The 11864-nt window shown below is 44.2% G+C and overlaps 2 protein-coding genes across 2 annotated transcripts in view; both read right to left on the reverse strand.

Moving 5' to 3' along the window:
* SAR1A (secretion associated Ras related GTPase 1A) overlaps nucleotides 1-1383 on the reverse strand; it is a 136805-nt gene extending 135422 nt beyond the window's left edge. Inside the window, exon 1 of the mRNA XM_085603854.1 lies at nucleotides 1257-1383. The gene's annotated coding sequence lies outside the window, so the exon portion shown is untranslated. The remainder of the gene's footprint in view (nucleotides 1-1256) is intronic.
* Nucleotides 1384-3938: 2555 nt separating this feature from the next.
* On the reverse strand, nucleotides 3939-4973 carry LOC146867224 (zinc finger MYM-type protein 1-like). Its single transcript, XM_085620397.1, has one exon. The coding sequence runs from the start codon at nucleotides 4971-4973 to the stop codon at nucleotides 3939-3941; it is 1035 nt and encodes a 344-aa protein (XP_085476523.1).
* Nucleotides 4974-11864: the final 6891 nt, after the last annotated feature.

Genomic DNA, 11864 nt, shown 5'->3' on the forward strand with positions numbered 1-11864 from the left:
GCCTCAAAGCAAAGTCGAAAGGTGGCATCCCCATTCCCCTCAAGGGACAGACACAGAGCCGACAAACCTGGTCAACCCAAGAACGAGCCAGCAAATGACAAACCTGCTACCCTTAAGGCAGAGCTGGGAAGTGACCATCACCCCATCATAAAAACGTCAGGGATTGCAAGTGACAAACCCTTTAGACGGCGCTTATCGGTGAAAACCAAAAGGTGGCAATTGAGCCTCAGCGGATCTCTCAGCCCAGGCACTATTCCAGGTGAGCAAGTTCCGGAACGAGCAAAACAAATACAATGATGCTTTATTGGCATAGCCAGACGTACACATTTTGCCACGAGTTAGTAGCTCCTAAAACGTCTTTATGTTTGAAATAACATTTATAAAAAGAAAAGAAGCTTGAATTAGAGAGTGAGGGCTATTGCTCCTTTTGTTTAGCAGCTTTATACAATAGGTTTGGTTGGGAATAAGTAGCATCGCCAGCTAACAGGTGACTGGCTGAACCCCAACCCCTACATCATCCCACCTGAAGGGGTAGAGCAAGCTAGTTAGTACGCACCTGCTTCTGTTCATCAAGAGCCGGTGCGAGTACGCGCATGAAGAGTTAACAGATACCTGGCTAGTGGGATCCAATAGGAAAACTAACAGGGATGACCACGTCTACTCCTACCCGCCAGGGAACGCTAGCAAGTCTACGCTGCTCCCCAAACTAAGGAAGTATGTGCCCCATGTTTAAAACAGACTGCAGAGACCACTCTTTACGTCGTAGCTTGAAGGACTGCTAAAATACAAAATCCCTGCCCACCAAAGGCAGATGACTCTTAAAGACGCCCCCGTCCTTCGAAAACCCACACTCAACCTCACGGCCTCCCAAGCTGAGCTGGTGGGTAAGCACTCCCATCAGGATGAGACCACTGCTCAGGCAGAGCAAGCTCCAGTCTCCCACCGTACTCGTGAAGTCAGGGCGAGACCGCAGACCCATATAGCTGGCGTGAGGTGAGATGTCCTTAGCTGAGTGTAGAACAACCCCACCGAAAGAAACTAATCTTGTGCCGCCAGCAGAGTCGAGAAACAACGGGGATCTTGCGAGACTGACTACCAGGGAGAGAAGAAAGCCGGGGTGCCCCAGTGGGGTACAATACACTCCTTATACGCCCTAGGCCCCCTCCGAGAAGGAAGCTGGAAACGACAGTGAACAGATTCCCTTTCTGTTCTCCTGTGCTTACAGTCATCAGTATTCCCAGCACAACAGGCCTCACCTCTCCCGGTTGGCTTCTCCTCCGGGCAGTGGCGGCTCCAATCCTGGGGCCTTCGACGCTCGAGCAACACAGAGGAAGGCACAGGAAATACGTAACGGCAAAAAGAAAAGGGAGGGGGAGGGAAACAAATCTGACAGCCAGGCATCTGATGAAAGCATAAAAGGACTAACGCTATCAAGCCGCCGGAAATCAACAGAGCGCCATCTTGAAATGTTACACCCGGAAACATATCAAGGAAAACGTAAACGGTATTACCTATTTTGAATATACGTAAATCAATTATTCAGCAGTCGACGCGTTAAAAATAGCCAATTTCTGAATTTATATATTTATATATATATATTTTACTAAGGATAATGCATTCTTTTCCATGCATGAAATATACGGCTGTTATGGAAAATAATCTATAACAATAGTATCACTCACTACGCTTTAGTATTTTGTATTTCGTACCTTTGTTGTTCGAAGAGGTGTGACTGAGTTCTTCTTCTTGTGATGAAGCAGGGTCCTGCTGCTGCAATTCCTAGAGATCCGCCACGTATTTCTTTATCTTACGCAGGGCTGGGTCAGGCGTCGTGGCAGCTTCAGTATCGTCCAACGTCCACCTCACATCAGTGTTTGGTGAAGAGAGGCAGTTCAGTTTTGTAATTTCCTTATTATTTATTTATGCCTTTTTATATAGCGCGTACTTTAGCCAGAGGTGTCAGAGTGCTTTACAATAGAGCGAAGGACGTTACATAAGAGATTCATAGTAACATGGTAGCAGATGACAATAAAGCTACTACTGATGGTGAGAGTTACATTTGTAGAAATTACATATTCACTAAAGATCAAATCAAATCTTTATTTGCAGTTAATAAAAACCATTGCGATTATTTGGTAAAAGCAAATATTACATATTAATTTGCAGATTTATATAGCGAGCTTATTACCCGTGAGGGTATACAGGCAGGGGCGTAGGAGACACTAAATTTCTGGGGGGGACAGGGACAACCTTGTGGACTTTCCAGTGACCCTATACAAATCGCCCATTGTGTGAGACCGTACGCGCGTTAAATGTATACAATGGCATAGTTATGAAGTGAAATATTAAGAAAGGCAGGCAAGTAGTCACAGTCTGCAAGTATGCTTTATTTTTATTTACATTCACAATAAAGACCAAATGGGAAATAAATATGTATATGAATCTTGCATCTTCATGCACCAAGAAATCAAAGGTGGGACGAAAAAAGGAATAATAAACGAAATGCTCTTAGCGACATTCCTACATCTCAAAATGCAATTGGACTAATTAGAAATTGTTTTTCTTGCTGCAGGAATCTGTAATAAAATTATGAACTTAATTTTGAAAAGCCAAACAATTTCTTGCGCCGTTCAGTGCAGAGGACAAATTCCTTCGCTATTGTATGTAGGTCAACTGAGTCCATCATCTCTTTATGTATGTTGCATATGGCAACATGATTCAGTCTTTTTTGAGACATAGTTGATCTTAACCAAGTTTTCAATCGGCGGAGGCCACTGAAACTTCTCTCAGCCTCACAAGACGATACTGGTATAACTAAAAGAATCTGTAATAGCTTCTCAAACTGTGAAAAGAAAGCTCTCTCTCTTGGAAGCATTTTTCGGAGAATGTCTGCCAGTTCTGGGACTGAAGAGTACTTGAACATGCTTGATAACATAATCAATTGAGCAGAGATCAGCAAAGGGTCCGTTTCTTTGTACTGATCAAGAGAGTCAATGCCATTGCCTGTTAAAAGCACTTGTTCAAGTTTTTCATATGTTTGGATGCCTTCCTGGTCAAAACGCTGAGTGAGATGAAGAGAAACAGTATCTAAAAGTTCGAAATACTGAGGGCGATAGTCGTCCCTAAGGGTTGCAGGATGAAAAGTTTCTGCTGCTCCATCATCTATCTGTTTAGGGATTTGGCGCAGTCGTGGTACTTCAATGGCATTAAGATGGTACTTAGCAATCATGTGGTTATTGGCATCAAGCAGACTGTCAAACGACTCTTCACTACGGAGCTTTAGTATTGCACTTTTTGCTACATTAACAGCAGCTAGTAGCCCTGATATGGTTTGCTGGCGTCCTTGTAAGGCAATATTCAAACATTCCAGAAGCTGCAGTACTTGGAGAGCAATCTGAAGACCTAGGACAGTTGTTCCTCTCTGAAACTGTGCCAGCATACCACGAGCACGAGCAGACACATCACCACTGGACTTGGATGTTGATAAGTGTTCTAGGGTTTCCAGAATAGGTTCATAACTATCCATTACTTTTTTTACAGCTTTTACACGGACCGTCCAACGTGTTGGACACAGATGTTTTATTTTTAACACATTTGCAGGGCCTTCTACACTGTGTTGGATGAGGTCTGAGAATATTGTACGGCATGTCATAGATTGCCCAAACAGATTACCATGTTCGTGGACATAAAGTAGTGCATCTTCCATTATGGAACATTTATGTGCTGCAGCCTGCATCACCAGATTTGTACAATATGCTCCACAATGGACATAAAGAGCAAGTGGCTGTTCTTGGCATATTAATGCTTGCGCACCATGGTATTTCCCTGCCATATTTGCTGCACCATCATATGTTTGTGCTCTCAACATTGACAGAGAAAGACCATGATGGCATAACACATCTTTGACAATTGTAGCAATTGCAGTACCAGTGGTATTATCAGCATGATAGTCCAATGAAATCCTCATGAGGATACAGATCTTGGTCAAAGTAACGAATACAAAAGCTTTCTTGTTCCTGACCAGATATATCCTGTGTGCCATCAACAATTACTGCATATGGATTGTCACCAATATTTTTACGGATTTGATGCAAAATTGCACGGGACAATAATTGAAGAACTTCATTTTGGATGTCTGGGCTGAGATATTCTGCTCGATTTGCTGTAATCCACAGTTTTAAAGATGGTACATCTTCTGCTCGTGCACTAAGAAATTGACGGAAATTCCCACTGCTGTCATCATGACCTCGGAGTGCAAGGCCTTGTTTTGCCAGAAGAGCTATGGTATGAATGATTTTGTTAAGACAAAGCCAGGCTTCTTTATGTTGTTGTTGGACTTGCTGTGATAACTGTTGATTGATTGACTGGCCTCCTCTATACTGTACAAGTTGACTCACAGCATATGAATGAGCATAACTGTTCTGGTGCTTTTTGAACCTTTCAATTGCATTCTTCCAGTTGGTGTAACCTGTGCTGCAAAATGCCTCCTCTGTGTTCTTGGAAAGCTCAGTTAATTTCAGTGACTTAGCCTTTGCACAGTGAAAGCATAGTACTCCTGCCACTCTACTGCTGTAATGAAGCCAGGGGAAATCCTGGAACCATCTTCCTTGAAAATGTAGAATGCGCTTTTTCTTCATATGGGACTGTGTTACAATGATTTGAACTGGCAATGTGCTCTCGTGCGGTTGGTTTGGTGCCACTGTGCTTACAAATGTTTCCTCTGTATCCTGAAGACTAGTTGATGCATAAGAACTGCTGCTTGACTCGTCTGAGGCAGTGACAACTCCACAAAATGTTCCTGGGAGCGGTGTGCAATCACTTGATATTTCTAAAGCTGTGGCCCCAACTCCATATTGAATTGCAGACTGCAGTTCTGACATATCATCACTATGAATCGTGTTAATTTCTGAGTTGTCTGAATATAGGTTCACTTCACTTGGCTGTTTCTTGGCAAAGAATTTCCGGATGTCCATTCTAAGAAAAAAGGAACAAATAAGTTTGTAGCAGTTGCAATGTGGGGACATACAGAATATTTAACTGCAGTTCAAAAGTTGCAAACAGTCTTTTTTGTGCACTCCCCCCATGTAATCAACACAGGGAGTGTTGGGGGCAAAACCTACCTCCAGTATAAGGATCCTCTTCCAATGTAGTGCGACAGTGAGGGGTAATTATGCATGTGCACAGGCTTCCCAGTTGTTTTATAACACCTTTAGGTTTCCACAGCAAGAAGAGCATTCTAGTCCGCATCTTACCTGACTAAAGTGTTACAGCAATACATAAGACACTGCAGTATATGTTTTATGGTGGCAAAGGAACCTACCTGAAGATTTTATTTTAGCTGAAGATGACAGGCAATGTGGGCAAGCAGGTTTTCAAAAGCGAAGTATTGTTGTACTTGTAGCAAAAAGAATCTGTTGGGGAAAATTATAATACATTGTAAGGCTTTTGGTCTGAGTAATACAAGTGCTGTACTACAGAATTGTTCAGAACATAGCATAGAAAGAGAAAATGCACAAATAATGTGATGCTGAGAAAGGGAGTACATTACCACAATCTGGCAAAAAGTATCCAAACAGATTGGCCAAGAAACCATTATTTTTTTATGCTAGACAATACTATAGTGCACTTACTTATTAGCAGTAGTAGTGGCAGCCGTAGCCCTCTGTTGCGATTTTCTTGATCCACTCACTGGCTGTGAGTTGCTGGTCGGACTGACTACTGGATTCCGACGGCTGATAGATCTGCGTTTCCTTCTTCCCTGGGACTCTGGAGACTTACCAACAGGCAATGGTTCAGGTGAGCCGGAGCTCAGTCTGTGGACTTGGAGGAGGTTCTGGCTACTCAAATGCGGTACTCAGATGACCCCACTCAGTTGCTAAATGGTGACAAGTACAAAGAAATCAAACTGAGGGACTTGAGACAAAATCTTCACTAGCAGTATCCTGAGCCAAGATACCAGCAGGTGTAAAACTCCACATAGTCTTAAGAGCAATAGAGAATTGTGAAACACAGAACTAGGAGAGAGTGTGAGTGTGTGTGAGATGCACACAGGCTCAAACATGGTGCAGGTAACCTCTAGCCTCTATTCCACCTGTACTCTGCCATTGCCTGCCCTTGCTTTAAAAATATGTAAAGGAGTGAGTACCAAATTGCCAGTTCCCAGACTTAAAAATCAAATAAAAAATAGTGCAAATACTATGTTCATTGTTTGTCCGATAGGTGTGACCCCCTGCAGGTGGAAATTTTACACATTGAAGAAACACCGCTTTAAAGAACACTACTTCACAAAGCATTAATAGCCCATAAACCAGCTAACTCTAACACCACTGGTTGCCTTTCAGCTGCACTATGTAAGGCTAGGTTTCAAAGTCCATGCCTATAGTAGAAAACATAAAACTACAAGTACCCGAATGCAAAGGGCTGCTGGCTAAAGAGCCACAAGTGGCTGGTGACCTCATCTATAATTTTTGTCCACTTGGAGCTTTAAAATGTAAAGTCACTATGCTGAAAATCTAATTTGCACAGTCTTCAAAAGCATAATCTTTCCTGAAATCCCACTTGAGTGTCCCTAATTCAAGATGACCCACAGCTGTCACATACAAACACAAACAAAGCTCGGAGGGCATGTGGCACTTGGCACACGTTTTATCAAGAAGATGCCCTAGCAGGCCTGACACTTCTAAAGGTGGACAGGCGTTGACTGGTGCAGTAGGGTCATAAAGGCTACTCACATTGCAAATGCTGGTTCAAGACTGTGAGTAAATGTCTTACACTTTTTGTGAATCACAAACACAAGCACAAGAGGCTTAAGTGGGAAAATCAATTTTTAATTTGGGAACATTGTCAGGCCATTAATGGTAAAAGACTTGATAATGTGGCAACTCAGTTTACACTTGCCACGCCTGCAAAAAGGGCCCTCATATTTCTCTCCGGGTTCAGAGTGGTTCTGCCTGAATAAATGTAGCTTACTATTAATGTTATCAGCGTACTCTATAATATCATTAGATGCACAGTGGTCAAGCCATGGGTCTTCCCTTTTCCTGATATTGCTCTCAGGTACATTAGTCCACTTGGTTCAGCTGATGTAACGCAAGACTACACATCCCAGGATGCATTAGTGTGCTTAAGGAAAGTCAGGGACTACAAAATAGCGTTTTTCCTGATAGTGTCATCTGGTACCCTTATTGGGTTACATTAGTAAAATGGCAAGGCACAGGGAAAGTGCCCTTGCCCCTATGCAGCCCGTGATTCAAGCCCCAGTTCCCAACTGAGCCAACTGTGATCTGCGACTGTCGCGCTTAACCCCAACTCTGATAATACTCCAGTTTCTGGAGCCTCAACATTGAAAACATAATAAGCTGAAAGTCATGGCCAGCGTGGGGGAAAAATGTAGGAGAACTGTGGGCAGAGAATCAGAGGCCCAGAATAACCCGAGGATTAGATTTATGGGTGGAGTCAGAGGTGTGGCCAGAAAGAGTAAAACTTCCCTATTTTTAGTATTTGTTTGGCATTTCACTCACTAGTTACAAACTACTACGCTATCGAATTCAACCAATAGGCGCACATGATTATTTAAGGTTTAATAAGAGTTATTGACATTAAAATACATTCACAAAGTGGGATATGTTTCCAATTACAGAATGTCCCAAATACGCTTAAAAGCGGAATCACATGCCCTTTGTGTCTGAGCCAAGCAGTTAAGTCATCAGTACTTTTCTCTTTTCCGCAGTTCAAATATGAATAGCAAAAGATACTATAGCATGATAGCTGGTTGTGGTAACTATTGCCAAATTGTATTGTAACAGCGAAACATCCAATATTCTGTAAATGACTGCACTATGGGGGCAGAGCTTGTTTCTTCCAAACAGCGATACAGCCCAGCTCCACTGTGCACGAACAGCAGAGTGTAGTCCTGAGAGTTCTTGAGCGAATACTCTAAAATGTTCCTCGAACTGTTTAAAGAGGTAATGTCTTCCATGTTGCTCTATGCCACTAAGGTCCTTATTAGGGTATACCTTATGGTACCTGGTCGCTGCTACCCAGAGTTACCGACATCGGAGCATTTATAAATGTAGAGGGAGAGATGGTGATAGAAATAACCAGGGGCGGCTGCTCCACATGGGCGTTGGAGCGTCGCCCCACTGCTTTCGCGCAGTGCGAGAAGCAGAAACACAAAATGGTAGTTTAAATACCGTTTTATGTTTCTCTTTCTCGCACTGTGAGTAAGCAGAAGGGTATGCCTGGTTGAGGGCGGGCGGTCCTGCAAGAGTCAAGGCGAGGAGTGGCTTGACCACGATGAGTGCGCTGGCGGTTTGGTCGGCCCCAAAGGGCAAGCTTCTTTGTAAACACTGGCTTGACTTGATAAAGAGCCCTGGTGCATGCAGATGACCAGAGGGTACGGACTCTTTCAGTGGAAGCACACACCGTTGGCCAAATCAAAAGCTGTGCTTGGGTATGTCAACACTGAGCAGAGCTACAGCCCCTCTCTGTATGGTTCCAAAAGCTCGCTTTTTCATCCCATCAAGTCCGGTGACGGCTGCGCTCTCAAGCCAGACCTACAAAGTGTGTCCACCATTGCCTGAAAACAACTGGGGCGTCATGGGAAGACCCCTGCGCCTTACTGCACAGCCTAGGATTTGAGCGCTATATATATAGATAAATAGCTTATAAATACATGTACCTGAGAGTTTGTGGCCACTTTTTGTAGCTCCTGGGACAGAGCAGATGTCTAAAGCTTCAGATGTAGAGTACCTATGTGACACCTTGAGAATCACAGATCTTTGTCCCAGGCACGGTTGTTTCTCCTATTTACAAACTGTAATTGGTTAACAATATATATGTGCAAAACAAACATGTAAGGTGTTTTGCAGCATATAACAGAATTAATGATAAGGAAGATGGCTTGGTCTGACATCACATCCCAGCTTCCCTTCGTGACTCACTACTGTGATCCTGGGCACATCTCATAGTTCCTGTCTCTGTCAGTTATTGGCAGCGTTGCATCGTATGCACGTACACGTGCCTGTGTACGTCACTCATTCATAACGTGCTTTTCAGCTCCTCAACCCCAGTGGGCCCTTCCAGAAAATCATATCGTTTTGCGACAGCTGTCAGGTGCACTGAGGCTCTCTCTGCCTGTAGTAGTGGTCGCTATTTATAGACAGCCTCGCCCATGGGGCCTGAGTGATCTTTAATGAACACTTTCTGCAGAGACAGACAGGCTGACATGTCTCTGATGAAGCTCCGCAAGAGAGTGGTCGCAGACTCCATTTAGATGGGAGAAAGCGGGTTGAAGCCCCCCATATCCATGTAATGTTCCCAGAATGCCCCGCGCCTCATCTCACCTGCGACTGGACCCTGGCAGCATGGATTTCAGAAAAGCATCGGACTCTAGGGCCCTCACCGACCTTTCCCCAAATCCATCTGTCGGGGCCTGGCCAAGCGACTTACCGACCCTGCTCCCCTAATAGCGCCTCGTGCAGAGTCAGGGCGCTGCGTGCTCTGTAAAATAGACGCTGTGGGGAAGGCGGCTATCACGTAACACAAACTTGCACCAAAAGTGTCTCTAGGTTATGGAATACTTGTTGTTATTAATATATAACTCAAAGATACTCATTTTTTCATCCTCTCAAAGTTGAAAGGCTGAGTCAGCGCTGCCAGCTGTATCGTGAGGGGATGTTACCCTAGAACCAATGATATGTCTTACAATTTGTTGTTACCAGAATTATGCGGAAAGGCAGGACCCCGTTACACCAGAGGGGCCGCACAACATTTTCACTGTCATATCACACCTGGCTGATCACATGTCAATGTCACGTAAAATAAAAGTTCAGCAAACAGCAAACTTAACGTGGAGTCACAGAACAGAAGAGAGGGAGAGGCGCAACGAGAAAGCAAGAATGAGGGAGGGGGAAAAACGAGTACAACAGCCCGACAGATGAATGCAGTGTAACAGCCCTTGGCTTTACTTACAAGTTAACCGAACTGAAAGTCAGTCACTTCGATGGGATAGGTACTCACGCAGGAGGGACCTGACACTTCGTGGGAGCGTGCTGCTGCAGCCCTTCCGTCTTCAAGCCGTCAACAGACATGGGGGCGAGGAGTCCGAGGACAGGTCAGGTCAGTCAGCAAATCAATCCGTGCACTGGCTACAGGCAGCAGAGGTGAGAAATAAATAATTACCGGAGCCTCAGGGGTGCTGCGCCACACAAAGAGTTCAAAAGGGCATAGGCAGGGGGGCGAGTGGCCTCTGATGTCACATTATGCTGTGATTATCGGATCATTGGCGGCTCACAGACAGGTAACGAGAGGCGCCAGGTCAAGTGCAGGGCCATTAGGTCACGCAGCTCCGCCCGCACTTTTTTTCGTGCGCTAATAATGGCCTGCTAATCTCCCTCTCAGGAGGGATAAGGGAAATGTGTTTGTCCCCTCGTCCCCCCCACCCTTGTCCCCTGCGTCTCCCCCACTCCAAAATCTGGGGGGGATATGTCCCCCGCATCCCCCACAGTTCCTACGCCCATGTATCCAGGCACAGTCCATGGGCACAGGGAGATTAGGTGATTGACCCAGAATCACAGAATGTTGAGCCGAAGCGGAAATGCGAGCCCAGATCCCCAGCCCTGGAGTCGGCAGCTCTGGTCACAGCACCACATCCTCTCTCCAAATTTAGAGCGATTAGGGGTGCAGAAATACATATTTACAGAATTGATGTGGAAGGTCGTAATAGCTCTTGTGAGCGTCATGTAACAGCCAGGGTCACGCCATAGAATGTGAGGTCATATGTCTGGTGGGGAGCTTAGCGAAGAGACTTATTGATAAAAATGTCTTTGAAAGAGAAGAGTTTTGAGGTCCGTTTTGAAGATCTAGATAAAGGTGATGGTGCGAAAGATTAGAGTTAAAGAGTTCCAAATACTAGTCAAAGGTTTGCCCGTAGGAGGGTGGCGTCGAAACAAATGGTCCTGCCCTGAATGCGATGAAAACTACCAAAGGTTATGCTGAAATAAACACTAATCAGAATTCAAAAGAAAGCTTGAGGCAACGGACTTTAACAAAAAGCACCTCACAACTGTGCTACAGTCCTATTAAGTGAATGGTTTGTGCACACTTCTCAGCACCTGTTGCCTTTTGGTGCTCCTGGTCACAGATTCCAAAATATTTTACATATAGAGCAGTGCACTTAAACAAAAAGAGCTTATTCAGTGCTTTTAATTTTCTTTCAGTCCTTTATTTTCAAGTTTACACGAGGTTTTTCACAAACAAGCAGCCATCGCGTTTCGTTCAATCCCGGCAAGTAGCCTAAAGAACTTCTTCAGGGCTCTTTAATCCACAACAAACAAAAGCAATAGTCTCCAGCAATGGTCATTTCAAGAGAGATTAGTAATAGTTTATGTAATTTCTTTTCGGTACATATGCCATGAATATTTCTTATATCATTTGGATTATCTCCCCTCTTTAGTTCATGATAAACAGACGCAATAGTCTTCAACAGTGGTCAGTTCACCGATTAGGTCAAGAAAAATTATTATTTCCCCAGAGTCTAACTTCAAAGCAGCATCCGGTCACCTCAATAAATGACCGTAGAGTAATAAAATTCGGAGGGATAGATACATTTCTATCTGCGGATGGTGCTGTTTGGGAGGCTTAGACAACGGCTTATCAAGGCACAGTACATCCCACTGGGGATTGAGGGCATCTATCCCTCTGAATTTTATTACACTACGGTCATTTATTGAGGTGATCGGATGTTGCTTGAATTGAACGAAATGCGTTAGCTGCTTGTTTGAGAAAAACCTTGTGTAAACTTGAAAATAAAGGATTGAAAGAAATTTAAAAGGACTGAATAAGCTCTTTTTGTTCATGTGCAC

This window comes from Triturus cristatus, chromosome 1_2 (assembly GCF_964204655.1).
Source record: "Triturus cristatus chromosome 1_2, aTriCri1.1, whole genome shotgun sequence".
NCBI lineage: Eukaryota > Metazoa > Chordata > Amphibia > Caudata > Salamandridae > Triturus > Triturus cristatus.

Excerpts from the sequence above, each read along its gene's own strand:
- LOC146867224 (XM_085620397.1), bottom strand. The coding sequence starts at position 4,973 with ATGGACATCCGGAAATTCTTTGCCAAGAAACAGCCAAGTGAAGTGAAC.